This window comes from Urocampus carinirostris, chromosome 1 (assembly GCF_059441175.1).
Source record: "Urocampus carinirostris isolate Australia breed hairy pipefish chromosome 1, RoL_Ucar_1.0, whole genome shotgun sequence".
NCBI classification, from domain to species: Eukaryota; Metazoa; Chordata; class Actinopteri; order Syngnathiformes; family Syngnathidae; genus Urocampus; species Urocampus carinirostris.
Genome location: NC_142349.1, coordinates 9839527 through 9860058, shown reverse-complemented (window position 1 = coordinate 9860058; position 20532 = coordinate 9839527). Strand labels below are relative to the sequence as shown.

The following is a 20532-nucleotide window of genomic DNA, read 5'->3' as shown; positions in this document are numbered from 1 at the left end:
CCACATAAAAATACACCAGGCTTAAAATCTACGCCATAAAACCGTATTTTGAAGCAGTGACAGACTCAAATAAGACCAGATCAAAACGAAAATTATAAGTACTCTTCATGGGAAATCGCGATCACCCTCGTGCGCGTGCGCACCAGGCATTGGTAGGACAGGATGGTTTATAAATGGCATAGCATGTGGGATAGGGAAATCAGAGGGCGACACATGTCTAGAATTCAACGCGACGTTAGGACAACTGTTGATTAGCAAAGTAGGAAAGTGGGGACTGTGTTGCCGCGATTAAGGATTGGACATACTGCCTTAAACCAAATATTGAAACTTATGGGAAAACCTGTCACTGGATTGTGTGAGGAGTGTCAAAGGGGAACAGTCAGTGGAGTATAATGGACTGGATCGAGTACAACGTTCAGACACGGGGGGGGAATAAAGAAAGGTCTCGTGGGAAAATGAGAACGTTTACATTTTTTGAGGAGTATGCCTATGGGACTTTTTCCAGGATTTGAGGAGTGGAATTGTGACGAGGACGTGGTGATAGGGGGCGGTAATGCGCTAAGGAGGTGGAAGCCAAGCGCCGTTAAACCCCAAGAAGAAGACCTAATGCTAGCTGTGATGGCTGCACCTCCTGATTCGGAGAGTTTGGAGGCTCGAATTAGTGAGTAATTGTGCTTTAAAATCAATTTGGTTCAAAACTTCACAGAACATGCACGATGTAATACCCCGCGTGCCAAGTGTTTGTGGTGTCAGGGCTCCTGAACTGGGCAGCGGAAGCTGAAGGCGGTTCCGTGACAGGCTGCTAAGCTAGCCGCACTACATGTACCTGGCAAATGTCAACACAGCACAAACCAGCCTTTTGTTTTGCGTTTGACTCCATTTATTTAGTACTCGGCTAAGTGACAATTTTTATGGGGCTACCAGTTTAAACAACACAGCTCACTCGTAAACCTGAATAAGATTCCGGATCGTCCAGACCACACCATTAAAGCTAGCTAACGTTGACGTTATTGGTACGCGGCTTGTTCTGGAATGAGAATTTCAGATATTTTCACGTCTGCATTAATCTGGTTGCAACGTGTAAATGTAACCCATTCATTTGACACTGTAGGTCGTGTTAATTTTGAGAATTGTTTTCCTTTTTCCGACGGTGGGTCGGGCGTTGGGGAACAGAATTAAAGCAGCTTTTCAAGGAACCAAACTACATAGTTTTGATCCTGTGTCCCTCACATGAAACAACTCTGAAAATCTGCAACACTACCATACTTACTCATGGCAGTTTTGTTGGTAAAGAATGTGATGAATTTTTGACATTTAATGTATATTGTACTGGCTGTCACTGGACTCAGAATCTTTATAAAACTTAAAAACGCCTGTGTCAGTGTGGCTTTCAAGCTGCACAATAGCAGACAGGAAGAGGCTCCAAAGGGTGACAGATACTACACTAAAGATCAGTTGCAATACACTACCTTCCTTACATGTCATTTACAAGTCCAGATGCCTGAACAGAGCAAAAGACATAAAGGACATTACTCACCCTTGTCTCCATCTGTTCAGCCTGCTACCATTTGCTAGACTATACAGATCTATTCGAGCCCAAAACAAATAGACATAGAGACCGAATTTTCACTGAACTAATCTGTACTTATTTGTTCACATTATGCAATCTGAATTTGCACTGTAAATAACCATGATTTATCATTGATCGCTGCTATCTCAGTTGCTGCCGACTCTGTTTTTATATTGTGTTGTGTAATTTTAGATATGTATGTATACATGTGTGAAGGATATTTATTATAATATATATAAATAATATAAAATCTCATATTGGTTAAATTCAGTACTTTTACAGTCTATGTCACTTTAAATTCTATGTGTATATGTGCACTATGTTGGGCAGCTTTTAATTTCGTTGACACGTTGTGTAATGACAATAAATGCGATTTATTGTTTTTTTATCATATTGTCTGATGGCTGAACAAAATATTTCTCACTGTCCTTAAGGCAATATATACACAACGTTAACTTACAACTCTAGTGTCACATCCGTCTATCATCTGTAACAGCTGTCTGCTCATAGTATTATCAACCAATTTACCTGCCTGACTTATTTCTGTCTGTTGAATATTTCAGATAGAGCAACCAACCCACTGAATAGGGAAACAGACTGGAGCAGCATCAATGCGTTCTGTGAACAGCTCAACAATGATTTGGAGGGGTAAGAGGAGAGGCCAGAACAAGATTTTTATCTATGACAAAGAAACCCAAATGTATTTCAATGGTAGTTTGAAAAATGTTTCTAAAAACCCAAACTGACTCATTTTGTACCTGTTACCATTGGAGCCAGATGATTTGATGTAATTGTTGAGCTAATTTTGGTGTTGTGTGTTGCAGACCCCAACTGGCTACCAGGCTGTTGGCCCACAAGATCCAATCTCCTCAGGAGTGGGAGGCCATGCAGGCACTTGTGGTAAACTCTGATCTCCTTCATTTAATATCACAGCTTTACTATCACATCTCCGTCTCTTCTAAACGCTAGATCCGGTTTGTCTGGCTCCCCAGTCTTGATATGGCAGCTTGATAGGCTTGTTTTATCAGCTAACTCTGCTAAGGCTACACTTACAATACAAGTCCAAATGACTAAAAATGAAACCCAATGCATTTTTTAACCAGGTTCTGGAGTCGTGTATGAAAAACTGCGGGAAACGTTTCCATAATGAAGTAGGCAAGTTCCGCTTTCTGAATGAGCTCATCAAAGTAGTATCGCCAAAGGTAAGGTTCCCTGGCAAAATTACCTCTGTTCTGTACATCTGAATGCGAGTTGCATTCTTTTTCCGGTCCTCACCAGTACCTGGGTTCACGTTCGCCGGAGCCGGTCAAGAAGAAGGTTTTGGAATTGATTTACAGTTGGACATTAGGGTTGCCTGACGAGGCCAAAATTGTGGATGCTTATCAGATGCTAAAAAAACAAGGTAGGGGATTTCAGCAAGTTATTGGAGATCTGACTAGATAATTTCAAAATTCACCATCTCGTGTAAGGAGTTATATGTAACAATGATGTGATATAATCACAATATGAACCTCATGATATCACATATGTACCTCGATTGTGTGAGGAGGTTGGTGATGTTAAAACACTTTAACATAATTGATACAAACTAATAGTATTGTGATATAGAATTTGAAAAGTTAATCCTATTTTAGTGCAATATATGGTGCAATTTAATTGACCAGGGTTGTCACCAAGCTCAGGCGTAGCTTGTGCACAAACTCCCCCTGAAGGCCCAGTCACACAGCCTTTCACGGGCGTATCGAGGCTGAATCACGGCCAGAAATTTCTGCCCGTGAAGCAGACGCGGTGGAAAATGTGCAAAATTGACTAAACCCGCTGTTTACCCGCTGTTTACCCGTGGTATGCCCGCGAAACAGACACCGGCGACTGTTCCGCGTCCTTATCGCGGGTAACCGCGGCTGCATCGCGTTTGACCGTGCTTACACGCGGTACACACGCTAATGCACGTGATAACACCGCAATACAGGCGCAGGACAAACGTGCTATGACCGTGCTCCACCCGCGATTACCCGCTAAAATTTCGTGTCCTACCCGCGTGTAACCACGTCTTGGCCGTAGCACGTCCTAGCACGTTCGTCTTTACCTCGTGTGTACCACGTGTGCCGCCCGCGGTTACCCGTGGTCTAAAGTTTTGAGCAGCGCAAAACTTTTTCGCGCGGCCAACCGCGTGTGAATTTCCGACCGCGTGTAAAGCACGGTTGTATCTCATCTGTATCGCGATCTCAAAGCGTCCAACAGCGTCTGCTTCACGGGCAGAAATTTCTGGCCGTGATTCAGCCTCGATACGCCCGTGAAAGGCTGTGTGACCAGGCCTTGAGTGAAAGCCAGCTTCAAATGTCTCGTTTCACTCATGACGTAACATCATAATAACTGCATTCTTTCAGCAATTTTTTTTCCTTTTAGCAAGTAATGGTCATGATGATATTTTTTATGCTGAAAATCTGGTTAATCTCTTATTAATTTTAGGGGTTTGTGTAAAAACAGCCTACTATAAAGCAGGGACATAGATTTTTGATTTGCGGGTAACATTTGGTTGCAAAAATGCTGGCTGAAGGCCATGTGGGGAAAAATATTGATTTGATTTTTTTTTTGTGTTGGCAATGCGTGAAGAAGGCATATCCAATTTTTCTCGTATTATTAATGCTATTTCAAAATGACATATCTTATTTTTCCTTTTTGTCATTTCAATCATGCAAAAAAGACGAAAAAGGAGGTAACTCCCTTAGAATAGCAGTGACTATTTGCATTTATGAATAGACGTGCAGGCCTCGAGATGTACACATAAATTATTTATCCACAAATAGACCATTTAATCTAATTGGTTTTGAAACACTCATAATAAATTATGTTCTCTTTAAGAATAAGAATTGAAAAACTCAATGCAATATGGCTAGCTCAGAAGAGGGTTTTCTTTTTATAAAATTTGATCAATATCTTCATAGATAAAATAAATATACGAAATTAAAAAAAAAAAGTAAATAAAAATATAGCTGCTTAAGTGAATTATGGGGAGACTGGGGAAAATAGTGACACAGACCAACACATTTTTATTAGTATTACCTTTTTTCACCATTTCCTACCATAAACCATTATCCTTATTTTTTGAATATTTTGCGACCCGGAACAATAAGCCCGATGAGGCCCCCCCCTGCTATAAAGTCATCTTAGAATTGAAATTAAACTCTAAACATTCAAATACCCCAAAAATAAATCACTGAATCTTTTGTTATTTTTAGGTATCATCAAACAAGATCCAGAGCTGCCCCCCGATAAGCTGCCCAATCTCCCCCCACCCAGACCAAAAAATGCTGTTTTTGAAGATGAAGAGAAGTCTAAAGTAAGAACTGTGTTTTCTATACACAAGTATACTTGTGATGCATTTCTGCATGATGATATGGTTAGCTGCTTTGACCGCTTTTGTCTCTTTTGTAACGCATTCTCTGCTTGGGCAGATGTTGTCTCGCCTGCTGAACAGCTCACATCCTGATGACTTGAAGGCCGCAAACAAACTCATCAAGGAAATGGTCCAAGAGGTAACAAATCACTCGTGCACGCAACATTGAAGCGCCGCTGACTGTCGTTTGCAAATTTACTTTGGATGAATTGCAGGATCAGAGGCGAGCAGAGAAGGTGACCAAGCGTGAGGGGGCCATTCAGGAGGTGAAGGAAAGCATCACTTTGCTGACTCAGCTCCTGCAGGACTATGACGCCAACACCACAAATCAGAGCAACTCTGAGCTCCTGCAGGTGAGTGCAAAGAGCGCCGCTCGTATCTTTTCGTGTCAATACTCATCACGATCTTGTCTTCTGTTGTGTAAACAGGACCTTTACCAGCGCTGCGAAAAAATGAGGCCCACACTGTTCAGATTGGCAAGCGATACGGAGGATAATGATGAGGCTTTAGGTGAGCTTTACAGTTCCATCAATTTGGATTCATTAGCTTCAATAAATGTGCAATGTTGGGCACATCACAGAAGAAAAAGTCATTTAAATTAATTGCGTTCCCCACCTGAATACTGACACCCGAATGTACTGCGTTTCTCTGAAAATAACTATCTAGTCACAAAGAAAACTGCTTGAAAATAGACATATGATATAATAAATGGACGAAAATGGAAGAGTTGAAGCTTTCCTATTTCTTGGTTCGTGCAATCTTGAGGGCTTGCAAATTCACAGTTAAGATACTCTATATCCCTTTTGTTTCGAACCACTAAAATATTTCGTTCTCGATTTCTGGCTAATGTCCTAAAGGTTTTTCCTTTTTCTGCCCCCCAAAAATATTACAACAAAAAAGAGCAAAATCTAGCACTCTTCATGTTTGCCCCATTGATATTGTTGCTCCTGTATAAGACACGCCCCCTCTACACGCTGCCTACCATTTGCTACTGGAGACTCATAACCAAAACATATGAATATAAACTGAACCTTCGATTACACTATTTCACTTTTAAGGCCTAAATATGGCTTAAAAGTGAGTGTATATTTAAGAAAGATATCCGAATATCAATAGAGAGAAATTACGTGTCTTCATACTCTGTGCTTGAGACAGTGCTACTGTAAATGTATTCAGTTTTATATTTTGTAGGCAGATATAATAGAATTCCCTTTATTGTCATTCATATCAATGTTGCCAAAACGTATGCAACAAGATTAGACATGGCACTCCAGGGTAACTATGGGGGAAAAAGACTTTAAAGAGGAAAAAAAGATAAGACTGTCAAGATTAATGGGCAAAAAATATTTACAATGTAGTGCCTATAGACCGGCCTAAGTTTTTATAGTGCAATTTTTATGAATGAAAAAGAATAGCCTATTGTAATAGTAGTGCAATGAGAAGAGTACATCATAATAATAGTGAGAAAAAACAATAGTGCAATGAGAAGAGCGCACTATTGTGATGATGCACTATAATATAACTATAGCGCCCCAGCCTTGCGCATTTGTTGTTTTGAGCGTTGCGTTGCTGGCGAAAGGAGGGTTCTATGTTTCTTCACCAGCGAAGGAATACCTGCTAACCTGCAGTAGACGTTGTGATTTACCATGTGCTTTTAAAAAGTAGTGTTGTAAAAACAGTTGAGTTAAAACATTTATCAACAATGCGTTACAGTACTCGTTACCGCTAAAAGTAATTGCGTTTCAGGAATATGTTCCTTTGTATTGGGTTCCCAACACTGCCCCTGAGGCTTTTTTGGTCCTTATTAAAAATGACAAAACTAAAAAGCGTTTTTATTTGGCTTCCCTAAAGCGGAAATCCTGCAGGCCAATGACAGCCTGACGCATGTCATCAATTTGTATAAGCAGCAAGTTAAAGGCGAGATTGTGAACAGCAACAATGCGTTGAATTCACAACAACAGACAGGTTGGTGGCAGTGGGCACTGAGGATTGGCCTTTACTGGATCAGAGATTTTATTTGGTATTTCTCCGACAGCCCCATCAGCATTGTTGGATCTCTCTGGCTTGGATACTTCCCCCCAGTCGCCCCCCTCCTTCCCAGAAGTCCCAACTCCAACCGACAGCCTCCATGTCACCTCGCAGGAGACGGGCATTTCCCTTCTTGACGATGAGCTCATGTCGCTCGGTAAACGCGCTCTTTGCTTTTAGACTTCAACCTAGGAGTGGGCAAAGTGTTTGAGTGTTGGGCTGCAAAATTTGGTCAAGGGCTCGCAGACCTATCCAATTTTTCTCATTTGCATTTATTAGTATATACACACGCTGCATGTTATATTTTTATATTATTCATTAAATTGATTAGTTTCCTCAAATATGCTTTGAAACACTCACAAGTAAAGCAAAATAATATATTGGGACCCTTTTTAAAGCACTCAATTTGATTGTCAGTTTTGTAGTATTTAATAGCATTACTATAGTTTTTTTGTAGTATTTATGTTTTGTTTTCAGAATTAAAAAAATAATATTTTAGCTCACTGATTTCAAGCACAAAATTTGAACTTACTGTATCTTCCACACTATAAGACGCACCTGATCATAAAACACACATCATTAGAAATCTTTGGTCTTATATTTTTTTCAACATAACAACTATGTTCAACTATAAGGCGCTTGGAATTATAAATACAGTAAGAGCTACCGTACACCTTAAGTATAAATGAGCTATTAAAAAAATGTCGCTGACCAAAATCTCAAAACGTTGTATGCAACGGGAATCAAACCTGGGTCACAGCAGTGAGGTCTTTGAAAATTAACCCGCTAAATGCCAATGGTACAGATGGCATATGAAAAGGCGTAGATTTGATTTCATCACACTATTTTTATCAACGCTGCTAGAGACGAACGTATGCTGGACAATGGAGAAAGCAAAGTCATCCTGAAATATATGACTAAAGAATAAAATAAAAAAGCACGATGAAAGAAACAACACTTTGGTGTTTCTGATTATGAATTGGACTTAGTTTTTTTTTTTATCTGATATGGCGACTTTGTTTTCTCCATCCGCTAACATTTGTCTCTGGTACCCTGAGTAAACATAGTGTGATGATGAGATAAAAGCTAATGCCTTTCCATATACAGGGATCAGAATTTTCCGCGGATCCGCGGATTTCCGCTGTTTTTGAACCCCAAAGGCATTCCGACTTTTTCACTTTTTCTCTTGCGTAGCAAACAAATTCAAAATCCGACTGTCTCACTCTTTCCTTTATTGCTCTGGCGCACCCTGGCGGCCGTTAGAAAAATTGGCCGCATTGTTTAGGGGGGGCTCCACCCTGCTTTATTCCTGGACCCTGGCTATTTCAGCTGAAAATGAAAATCTCCATTCTGATCCCTGCATATATTGTCTGCTACTGCAGGTCTAGTGGTTATGATTTTGCGCTCTCACAGCTACGACCTGGGTTTGATTCTTAAAGCATCCAATGTTTCGCAATGACGGACAGCCATTTTTGACAATCATTTCACGAGTACAGTGGAATACTGTATTACTGCCACATAGCAATGTACACAAAGAAATACTCTGCATTTCCAAATGTACCCACTAGGTTATAAGAGGCACTTTCAAATTTGTAAACAATTTGGGGTTTTTAGCTGCACCCTATAGTCTGGAAAATACTTTAGTTTTATAGTAATTTTGTAGTATTTCTGTAGTCAATGCACAAAAGAAGAATTATGACAAAGATGGCCTCCAATAACATAAAAACACAATTTTTTAATCATTAGTGTTTTATTAACGATTATAAATATTTCATCATATTCTTACCATTTTCGTTCGGCGGGTAAGATTAGAAAGACGGAGGGGCCGCCTGTTGCCTCCGGGCTGTAGTTTTCCCACCCCTGCTTTAACTCCCAATTCTGAGATCATGTCCGAAAAATGTTTTGCGGTCTTCTCCCAGGTTTAAGTGAAGGAACACTTACCTCAAACCCTCCATCCCAGCCAGATGACTCCACAGCCTGGGACTCCTTTCAAGTATGCTGTGGAACAAACTATTGAGATTTTCTATGACCAACTCCCACCTATTCTTTTTTACTTTTATCGTTCCGTCTCTTTCTAGTCATCTGACAGTATAGATGCAGACATCCCAGCAGCACCGATCCTCCTCCTGAGTCCAGAACCTTCGTCCAACTCTCACCCCGTCTCCCCCGCCACAACTCTTCCCAAATGCTCTGTGCTGGATGAGCTTGACTTACTAGGAAAGACGCTGCTGCAGCAGTCCCTCCCTCCCGAGGGTCTGCAGGTCAAATGGTACAGGTGGCCCTGACTCAAATTTATTTCTAAAGAACTATTCCTCCAGTTAATTGCCACTCAAATTGCTGTATAAAAGCTTTCAGTGTACAATAAGACAATAAATCCCCCTTTTATAGAATAGAATAAAATATACCTTTATTGTCATTGTTACAAAATGGGTTAAACATATTGTGACAACGAAATTGGGTGTGGCACTCCAATATCACATTTGACAGTGAGGATAAAAGAAGATAAAGGAACAAAGAAGATAAGCTTATAATTTACACAATATAAAGGAACAAAGAAGATAAAGGTTATAATTTACACAAGAAATGTGGGCATGTAGGATGTTACATACAGTTTTGGGATCGTATTAGTGCAATATGCGTTAAGTGCAAAAATAGTCAACATTGTGCAAAGTGAGCATAGGCATGAATACAATTTTACATCTGTATGAGGTAGTGTGTTTGCAAGAGTTTCAGTTTGTTGTGCGGTTTGTGTTAAGGGTGGTAATGGCTCTGGGGAAGAAACTGTCTGAGTCTGTTTGTTTTTGTTTTGTGTGATCTGTAGCGCTTACCGGAAGGCAGCAGGTCAAAGAGGTCGTGGCCTGGTCGAGAAAAGTCCTTGATGATTATTTTTGCTCTGCTGAGGTAGAGAGAGCAGGCAATGTCCTCCAGACTGGGTAGAGAGCAACCAACGATTCTCTGGGCTGTTTTGATGACCCTCTGAAGCGTTTTCCTGTCTGCTGCTGTGCACCCAGCATGCCACACCGTAATGCAGTGTGTTAGAATGTTCTCCACAGTGGCTTTGTAAAAGGACGCCAGCAGCTGCTGTTTCAGATGACTTTTTCCTGAGCACCCTCAGGAAAAGGAGTCTTTGCTGGGCTTTCCCTACCACCGCTCTGGTGTTTGCAGACCAGGAGAGGTCATCGGAGATGTGCACACCCAGGAATTTGAAAGAGTGGACTCTCTCTACACAGTCTCCTTTTAAAATGAGTGGTGCCTGGTTCCTGCCTTTCCTCCTGAAGTCCAGTATGAGTTCTTCTGTTTTTGTGGTGTTCAGTATGAGGTGGTTTTTCGAACACCACGTTGTTAGTGACTCCACCTCGTCCCCGTACGCCGCCTCGTCCCCTTCAGAGATGAGGCTGATCAAGGTGGTATCGTCGGCGTACTTATTGTGTTCGTGAGCTGTAGAGGGTGAAAATCAGGCGGGCTCAGTACACAACCTTGGGGGGAGCCAGTGCTCAGTGTTAGGGTGGGAGAGACGTGGTTGCAGAGTTTCACGCACTCTGGGCGGTTTGAAAGGAAGTCCATTATCCAGTGGCAGATGGAGGAAGAGAGTCCTAGGTGTGAGAGTTTCTCCACCAGGATCTCCGGGATAATGATGTTGAAGGCTAAGCTGAAGTCCAGAAAGAGCATTCTGACGTAGCTCCCCTGTTGGTCCAGGTGTCTCAGCGCGGTGTGAAGTGCTGTGTTTATAGGAGCGGTTTGCCCTGTAGGCAAACTGGTGGGGGTCCAGTGTGGGTGGCAGGGAGTCCTTGATGTGCTGGGACACCAACCTCTCGAAGCACTTCATGACCACAGGCGTAAGGACGACAGGCGTGTAGTCGTTGAGGCTTTCCACTGCTGACTTCTAGTGGATGGGAATGATGGTGGATGTTTTGAAGCAGGGTGGGACGGTAGCCTGTGACAGGGACTGGTTGAAGATGGTGGTGAAGACCCCAGCCAGCGGATCGGCACAGTTCCTGAGTACCCTGGCTGGTACTCCATCCGGGCCAGCTGCCTTCCTGGGGTTGACAGTTAACCCGGCAACGCAAAACACACCTAATACAGACACGCACACACACACAACAGTTAAAATAAGCTAACAATTTTTTTTTAATATATTTATTTATATGAGATAGATAGATAGATATAGATAATATATATTAAAGGAAAGTTTCAGACTAACCACAACTTCAGAACCAAAACTTAAAAATGTTAAATCAAAGATAAAATATGTTACAAGTTAAACATATCGAACTTTCAATTAAAAGCCAACCTAAAAAAAAGTGGGGCTTGAGCCTCCTCTTAAAAATATCAAGGGCCCCCGCAGACCTGAAATCCTCTGGGAGACCATCCATATGAGAGGAACCAAGTTAATGAATGCTGCTTCACTATAGGTTTTGGTCCTCACACTAGGAACGGTGAACTAACTGCTGCCAGGGGACCGTAAGGACCCATAGGGGTTGGTATAATAAAATAAAATCAGACAAATAAAGTGGCCCAACACCATTAAGACATTTGAAAACTAGTAAAAGCACCCTAGAATGGATCCTGGAACGCACGGGGAGCCAATGAGACCGTTTTAGAAATGGTGTAACGTTATCCTTTCCCAGGCCCATGTAAGTACATGTGCTGCAGAAGTTTGTTGGAGCTGCAAGATGATTATGTTCTTTCTGGGAAGACCAGAGAGCAGGGCATTATAATTATCTGAAAGAGACTATATAAAAGCATGCATCACCTTTATGTTTACAAAGAGAGAAATAGGTGGGCTCTGACTATTTTCTTTAGATGACTGAACCCATTTGAAGTTATATTTTTAAAATATTTCTTGCAAGTGAGCTTAGTCTAAAATAACGTCCACATTTTAAACGGAGTGCGAAGGTCTAAAATCTTGTAGTTTTGGTCAAAGTTCCTCTGAATTTCAGGACTGATGATTAAGACCTCTGTATTGTCCTGGTTTAGCTGTAGGAAGTTCTCTGCTATCCCTTCATTAATATCTAGATTTCAGGGTATCTATAGGACTTGCGTCATCACGGGATAGACTCTGACTTCTGTAAGTTGTAGACCGGATTTGGTGTGCGCTCACGTGAGAAGTTGAAAGGGAGCCTAATCACTATCTGTATGTGCGTAGGGACAAACAGCAGGTTAAACCAACTCTGAGAGATCTACAGAGCAAGTCGGGATCAAACATGACCCCCATCCCCTTACCAGTCTTCAGTTCAGACCGCCCCCCCACATTGCCGCTCACCTCGGACGTTGCTAGCGTGGGCTCTGTGAGTGCGGATAAGACGTCTGCCGAAGTCTCCTTGGCTGACCTCTTTGTTCCTTTAGAATCCATCAAACCAAGTATGATTCCGATTTGCTGGAGAGCAATTCAACTTTAATGACGCCTGATCTGGCAACAGGTAATCTGCTGCCCGTGACGGTCTTCGACGGACACAGCCTGCGGGTTCTCGTCCATTTCGCCCGCAACTCGCCACCGTCTCGGCCTGACGTGCAGGTAGCCATCATCTCCATGCTGTCTTCTGCGCCCGTGCCCGTCACCAACATTGACTTCCACATCTCAGCTCGTAAGGTGGGCCAGAAAGTTAATTATATATTTTTTTTCCCCTCTGCATTTCAGATGACATTTTATTAGCTAAGTTTACTCAAATACTTTTTGTTTATTGTGATCAAAATCATTCCAAAGTTTACGTGGGGCATGGTCCATATTGTTGGAGTCCGTTTACAGGATTCGTACGGGTGCTTGAAATACTTGAAAATGCTTGACTTTTAATGTTTTCGAAGTTTAAAAAGTGCTGGATTTTTGGGTTAATTGCTTGGAAATGATTTAACTACCATGTTTCACGGCATTCTGACTCGATTTGGATCCCTCAACCACACAGGCTGTAGGGGAACCATTTTTTTGTGGTGTGTTTTGGGTAAGTACAGCCTGGTGGCACCCATCCCTCTCCAGGCCAACATGTGTTTACACCTGGTCTCGTTAAATGAATAAATCAAAACTGTTGTGCCTAAAAATGACTCCGACACACCTGTTCTGGTGGCTTCTCACGATGGCATTGTCATGTAATGCGTCACCGCCCCCTACTGGTCGCGTCCAAGAGGACAGGTGCATCAGACTCGTTGTGGGAATTCCAGCTCTTTAGAAAACAAGTCAAGTCATTTTTATTTGTATAGCCCTTAATCACAAAGAGTCTCAAAGGGCTTCACAGGTTATTACACATAAGCAGTTTAGGTTATTCATATGCTATAGAGTAGAAGTGAGTTTTAAGCTTAGATTTAAACATTTCCACTGAGGTTGCAGATCGGATCTCAGGGGGAAGAGCATTCCACAACACCGGTGCCCGGATGGAGAACGCTCTCGAACCTGCGGAACACTTCTTGGCTCTTGGGATCACCAGAAGACCGGCGCTCTCAGAACGAAGGGTTCGGCCCGGGACATAGAGAAAGTTTTCAAAGCTTTAATAATAATATTATAACTTTCATCCCAAACCGTGCCTGTGAAGGGTAGCAAAATGCTACTAGGAACACGCTCTCAACACAGTGAACAGCTCTGTTAAAAAAACATACCGCGCTTGTACTGAGCATGGTAAACCGTCCTTCCTCCTTGTAACCGACGTCATCAAAGTCGTCGTCCTTCAGTATGGGAAAGTGACTTTGTCATGTAGACATCGTCCCACGCTCCCTTATCCCCAAAAAAACGCTAGCATCTCGTTCGCTAAGTAAAGTTTACGTGCGGTAGCTCTGTTTCCTTCTATATCGGAATGCTCGTTTGCGTTTAACTTGAAAGTTGCGTCATGTGCCTTTTTTATTGCAATTTGCATGATGCGGATATGTCTACGCTAATTTAATTTGTGCACAAGCTAAGAAGTTGCAGTCTAATCTTACCTTTTGTACTCGAGCGCCGCTGGCGGCCGTTAGAAAGATTACATAAATTGGCCGCATCACTGAATAAGCCGCAGGGTTGAAGGTTTGGGAAAAAGTAGCGGCTTATAGTCCGGAATTTACGGTACAGTACTTTCTTTTTTGCACCCGCCCTTGAACTCCATTATTACCCAATACCTATAGAGCCAATTCCGTTTTTTGTAAATAAGTATGAGGTAGCCAAATTACACAGGCATTGTTGAGGCAGAATTGATGTCAGTTTATACAGGTTTGTTCAAAGAAAAAGGTCATGGATGGGAATGTCTCAAATAAGCACACAGTATTTGCCTGCAGCAAGATAGTGACTTTATTTTAGTTATCTAAGTCATCAAAAAAAAACTTATTTTGATCGGCGCTGGATTTCTTCCTTTTTAAGGTACTGATAAAATTGGCTTAAAAAGTGTTTGAAATTGGCCGTTCAAAAAAGGTGCACGACCCCTGCGTTTACATGCTATGCCACTAAGGACAAGATCACCTGGGGGCAAACATGTCTCTACCGCCTGAGAGTAGTTTAGGACCCAACCACGGAAACATTTTCAGTGTGATTTGAGAGGTTTAAATGAAAAAAGTGTGCCTCGGCTTAAAAAAATATTCAAAAACACGGATTTTACCTATTGTCCGGATTATAAACTGCAGCTTTGGTCACACAAATTCAACCCTGCTCCTTCTGCACAGATGTGGCTAATGTGTGCACTACGGACGCTGCCCTACTTACGAACGAGCTTCCGGACAATTGTTCCTAAATTGAATTTGTTTGTAAGTTGCTTCAGTGCTATATTTTGTATATTTTTAAGGTTTATATAAGTATGTTCAAGGCTTGTATAAGCAACCTATATTGTTTTGTACCAAAAAAATAAACATTTCAAAAAATAATATGCTCTATAAAGATAAATAAGGTTGAGTTTATTTTAATTTTGGAAGATGCGCTTCAAGAGGTCCTTCTATGTGGTAAAAAAGGGCCCGAAAAAAAGCATTCCGACAATTTTCTCAACCGCATCAAGCCTTGTTATTCCAGTTTCATTTCAAAAGAAACGGCTCCTCTCTTTTTTTTTACACTCTTCACCAACCATATTGAATGGATGCACAAGATATCAACCATAAAAAAGTTCTTAGCGCGCTGGAGATAGTATAGACGGTAAAGAATGTTTTTAGAGCAGTCCTGTTAGCGCCGTGTTCCTCTTGTTACCTTGTCTCAGTGCCTTTATTTTTGCTATTTTAATCTTACAATATTCTTTCTTTATTTGTTCATATCTCATGTTTTAACACGGGCACATGCGTCTTGTAGTCAGGTGCAAGTTATGTGAGTACAAAATGATTTTACCTTTAAAAATGTTTTTGGTGCAGGCTGTAGTTCTGAAATTAGTACATCATTCCAGATGCCTACTGGCCATTTAAAGTATGCGTATGGATGTTAAAAGGGGACTGTGTGAGAGTCTGATTGTGCTGACTGTGTTGTATGTTGCAGAGACTTGGAGCCTGAACGAAGATTTAAGAAGGAAATTAAATGTTTTTGAGAAGAAGTGTTTGAGGAGTATGTTAGGAGTGACGAGATTGGATATATTGAGAAATGAAATTGTGAGAGACAGAACTGGAGTAGTCGTGGAACTGAGTAAGCGTGTAGATAAGAGTACTCGGGGTTGGTTTGGACACATGGAGAGCATGGATGACGAGCGAATGTTGAAGAGGATCTACAGAGCAGAAGTCAATGGAAGCAGACCAAGAGGAAGGCCGCGATTGCAGAGGATGGATGGTGTCGTGAGTGCTCTGCAGCAAAGAAGTCTAAATATAGTGAAAGCTAGAGCTATTGTTGGGGATAGAAATGAGTGGAGAGATGTTGTAAAAGGATAGTGGGATGTTTGGGCATGTTCTCAGGGATGGGCAGGGCACCTGTACAGTGTTCATTTTACCTCTGAAAAGTGATGGGTCCCGGGGTCTCGCATGCTCAAAAATCTATGGGTCCCCAAAATTTAGTGTTATCAGGGTTGAAATTGTAAATCTGTGACAAATATATAAAAAAAAAAAAAATAAATAAATATATATATATATATATATATATATATATATTCATTCCGTTTTAATCATCACAGTTAATTGGTAATACAAAGCAGTTATCACTTCAGATTTTTCAGTTCACAAATATATTGTACATTATACAAAATAATATTGCTGAAATATTAGTCTATATATTCATGCAGTTTTAATCACTTCAGATTTTTCAGTTCATATATTCTTCGTGGTTTGCTGTCCCGCCACAGTTGTAATGCCGTCTCAATGTCCAATTGCAGCAACAGAATTTCCATAGCTGATTTGTGGTTTTCATGTAGTTGTGCCGATCCAATGTGCTTTTCTGAAAGTTTGTATTGCGAAATGATTTATGCAATCCAGTTTTTTTTTGTCACGCTGGGTACGCACGCATCACAGAAGATGTAGCCTCCATTATCATCCTCCTCATAGCGTAACCGGGAATATAATAGAGTCCATTTTTGCAGAAAAGTCCTTTTCTTGTTAGGAGTATTCTTTTGTTTATTATCTTTCGTCGAATCGTTCGCTTTAAAACACGTGTTTTCCTTGCCTTCGCGGTCTTCTGAAGAATTTCTCCGCTGTTTTTCGTGCCGGAATTATTGCCGTTGTTACCACTTTCTGTATTATGTTTCGACTTATTACCGACATTGAAGAAATTACCAATTTTTGGTTGATTTGCACCTAATACCAACTGTTTTTTCGGAGGCATACTTCTCTTTCACTCGACAACCACCAAAACTGACGTCATCTCGAAGCAACGAAATCTCGTTTGCCGAGATCGGCGTGAGACCAAAACAACAATGGCGGATCTGTAGTTTGGAGTGCGGTAAATCTTTGTTAAAAAAAAAAAAAGTAATCGGGTAATAATGACAATTTGGTGTCAAAAAAGTTGCGTCCTGGGGACACACGTTGATTTGACACAATGCGTCCCCACCAAAAATTATGCGTCAGGGACGCGGGAAAACGAGAACACTGCCTGTATGATGCGACAGGGGTAAACCAGTGAAAGCTGTCGGGCCCTGCTGTTGAACAAAAGAGTGTGTTGTGTCACCCTGACCCGAGTGACGTGGTCGCTTTCTTGTGTCCCGTTTCATCTGGAGGGCCGAAAGCATGACCAACTTAGGTGCCAAGGTGCCTAACTTGTTTGGGCATTTGGGTTGGCCATGGTCCCAAAAAATTTTTGTAGATAGACTTGAAGTAAGAAAAAAATGCATGTATACACAAAAATATCATATAAGCAAAATATTATGTGACTTATTGGCTTTGCGGCCCAGTAACAGCTTGGTTGTGGCCGACCACTGGTTTAGGCTGTTCGAATTGTTGAAACAAATACTGTACACCGCCCTTTGTGATACAGAATTAGATTTCTTTGGGATTCAGTTATTTTAATCCTGTTTGATGTTTCATATCGTTCACAGACAATAACGGTGAAGCTGCAGCCGCCGTCTGGAACGGATCTGCCGGCGTTCAATCCCATCCTTCCTACTGCTGCTGTCACACAGATCATGTTGCTAGCAAACCCACACAAGGTACATTTCTTATGTCAGACTTTGACGCTTAAAGGTATTCCAAATCAGACTTTTGTCTCTAACTAGAATAGAATAGAATATACCTTTATTGTCATTGTTACAAAATGGGTTGAACATATTGTGACAACAAAATTGGACGTGGCACTCCAGCATCACATTCAACAGTGAGGATAAAAGGAAACAAAGAAGATAAATGAACAAAGAAGATAAGGTTATAATTTACACAATATAAAGGAACAAAGAAGATAAAGGTTATAATTTACACAAGAAATGTGGGCATGTAGGATGTTACATACAGTTTTGGGATCATATTAGTGCAATATGCGTTAAGTGCAAAAATAGTCAACATTGTGCAAAAAATAGTCAACATTGTGCAAAGTGAGCATAGGTAGTGTGTTTGCAAGTTTCAGTTTGTTGTGTGGTGTGTGTTAAGGGTGGTAATGGCTCTGGGGAAGTTTGTTTTGTGTGACCTGTAGCGCTTACCGGAAGGCAGCAGGTCAAAGAGGTGGTGGCCGGGGTGAGAAAAGTCCTTGATGATGATTTCTGCTCTGCTGAGGTAGCGCGAGCAGGCGATGTACTCCAGACTGGGTAGAGAGCAACCAACGATTCTCTGGGCTGTGTTGATGACCCTATGAAGCGTTTTCCTGTCTGCTGCCGTGCACCCAGCATGCCACACCGTAATGCAGTATGTTAAAATGCTCTCCACAGTGGCTTTGTAAAAGGACGCCAGCAGCTGCTGTTTTAGATGACTTTTTCCTGAGCACTCTCAGGAAATGGAGTCGCTGCTGCGCCTTCCCTACCACCGCTCTGGTGTTTGCAGACCCGGAGAGGTCATCTGAGATGTGCACACCCAGGAATTTGAAAGAGCGGACTCTCTCTACACAGTCTCGTTTTATAGAAGACCAAGCACAGAACGTGTCGTGAAGGGACGATCTGGCCTGAAAATCTGACCCAACCCAAGCCCGCTGGTGTTAAAGCCAGAACCAAGCAGAGCTGGACCAATGAGCTTGATATAAAGGACCGAGCCAGAAGCAAACCCGAATCTATTATATTTTATTGTGAGGACTCGAGAGGAGGAGGGGTGACTGTTGCCGAGATCTTACCTAATTTTGTCCTACTTGCTCCCCGTTAGCGTTGGGGCGGCCAAAGACTTTCCTGTTTAGTTTGCTCCCAGTAGCGTGTGTTGTTTGGCCGGCTAGCCTGGCCTCGGTGCCAGTTTTGCCGTGTTCCGTGGTTTGTTTATTCCCTGCTGGTTGTTTGCATTTGTCGCCATAGGCGTTGGTGCTTTTCATTGTTGGTTCCCGGTCCCTGGCTCACTGCGCGTGTTTTGGACGGCTACTCTTGTGTTCTTCTGCCGAGGCTGCGGCAAACGTTTGTGGACCGGTCGTAGTCAGACCCCTGTTGGCAGCTCTCAGTGTGTCTTATTTGGTTTTTGCCACCGAGCCCCTATTTGGCTGCTCCCCTTTTCTTGTACCGTTACTGCATCCGCCTGCGACACAACACCTAAGCATTCGCCTCAAAAACTTAAAAACTTTGCTTAAAACAATATGGCGACTGGCTTCCTTGGGTGTTCCTCTGACAGTCAAAGCTCAGGATGACAAAGCTAACACATGCGGTCTTCAAAACGCATCATCCCTGAAAAAGACTGGACCACACTATAATATATATTTTTAGATTTTCTGCAAAAACCATGTCGATTTTCCTCATATTTGGCATGTTGAAGAATTTCAGATGAGCTTGAAACGCTGTGTCATGTTTGCGTTCCAGGAGAAAGTGGAGCTGCAGTACAGATTGAGCTTCAACTTGGGCGAGCAGGCTCACAATGAGAGCGGCACGGTGGAGAACTGGCCTGCCCCAGACCAGTTGCCTAACCTATAGTGGCCGCATCCAAGCTGACTAACTCTCGCCAAGCAAACTGGACTCTACATTTACACTCCGCAATTGCTTCGATTTTTTTTTTTTTTTTGGTTGGTTTTTTTTTTTTTTTTTTTGCCTCTCTCTTTGACTCCTGCTCTGTGCGCGTGCTTTGCTCGAATCGACCGCTTTTTCGCGCCGCTTATCTATTTTAGTTTATTTTTCATTTTTTAAAGACTACCCACCACATGAAGAACTGACCGAGACTACTGCATGTGCATATTTGAGGGCAACGGTTGTAGATTTGGTCTTCACTTCTGCATGCTCTGCCATCAAAACTCTTGGACAGGAAGGACAGAAGCTTTCCCTTTTTGTAGTCTGCTGAATCCGTTTCTTTTTTCAAATCTCTCGGCAGTTAGGACTTTCCTCTTTTTGTGTGCAATGAAAAAGAAGTACTGTGACATTGTGTATCTTCTGCCATATGTGCCTCACTTCTGTTCAAAATTAGCACATTTGTTCTGTAATACATAATTTATATCAAGTGCAGTGGATGTCTGTATTTTTTTCACTTTACATTCTCGAGTTTTTTTTTTTCCCTTGTAGTAAGATCGCCTTTTTAACCATGACAAATCACAAGTGTTCAAATGTCTCCATTACTTGTGCTCTTTGAAAAATGCATGAAACCCTTATTGAAATCCAGCCTGGGGCTTGGAAGTCCATTTTGGACTTTACTGTCTGAAAGTTTCATTGCTTTCTTAATCTCTCCTCGGTACGACTGCTTTGTAAATAAAGCCATGTATACTTGACCTGTGCAATAGCAGAAGCCGTGTTTAGGTGCAACGAAGGGAAAATAAAGTTTTTGCTCGTGGCGGGTCCTAACTATTCACTACTTCAAGTTTGTGTTCTTGATGCGAACCTATTTCAATTTCAAACTGTGATTTAGCCGACCCTTTATGCTTCCAATTGGCAATGAAATAAGTAATCAAATGATTAAGTCTTTAAACCATATATTTATTTTGCATGAAGGGAGACCTGGTGAGTCGCGCCATAAACTGAATCGTAATTAGCTGACGTACAGGAGCCATCTGTCAAGCACTGAAGTATCTCGTGAGACCTTGTCTAGCGCGCGATAGAAAATTGAAAATTTCATCTTTGAAAAAAAGTATGCTGTTGTACAGTACTTTTTGCTTTTT

General features: G+C 41.7%; 1 protein-coding gene across 2 annotated transcripts; it reads left to right on the top strand.

Annotated features, from left to right (window-relative positions):
• The first annotated feature begins 142 nt into the window (after positions 1-142).
• On the top strand, positions 143-20221 carry gga1 (golgi-associated, gamma adaptin ear containing, ARF binding protein 1). 2 transcript variants are annotated; one of them, XM_088325965.1, is made up of 17 exons: positions 143-661; positions 2134-2218; positions 2395-2470; positions 2674-2772; positions 2849-2972; positions 4810-4910; positions 5026-5106; positions 5183-5320; positions 5396-5477; positions 6819-6932; positions 7003-7152; positions 8915-8988; positions 9074-9264; positions 12142-12356; positions 12416-12585; positions 17375-17485; positions 19253-20221. In XM_088325965.1, the coding sequence occupies exons 1-17, from the start codon at positions 484-486 to the stop codon at positions 19361-19363; spliced, it is 2100 nt and encodes a 699-aa protein (XP_088182091.1). In that variant the 5' UTR covers positions 143-483; the 3' UTR covers positions 19364-20221. The 2 variants fall into 2 exon arrangements, with proteins under 2 accessions (XP_088182091.1, XP_088182090.1); XM_088325964.1 differs by having other exon boundaries at positions 9074-9270.
• Positions 20222-20532: the final 311 nt, after the last annotated feature.

Bases quoted from the DNA above. Each gene is read 5' to 3' on its own strand.
- gga1 (XM_088325964.1), top strand. From the start codon at position 484: ATGCCTATGGGACTTTTTCCAGGATTTGAGGAGTGGAATTGTGACGAG. The intron at 2,471-2,673 runs GTAAACTCTGAT...TTTTTTAACCAG, and splicing joins AGGCCATGCAGGCACTTGTG to GTTCTGGAGTCGTGTATGAA. The intron at 5,321-5,395 runs GTGAGTGCAAAG...TTGTGTAAACAG, and splicing joins GCAACTCTGAGCTCCTGCAG to GACCTTTACCAGCGCTGCGA.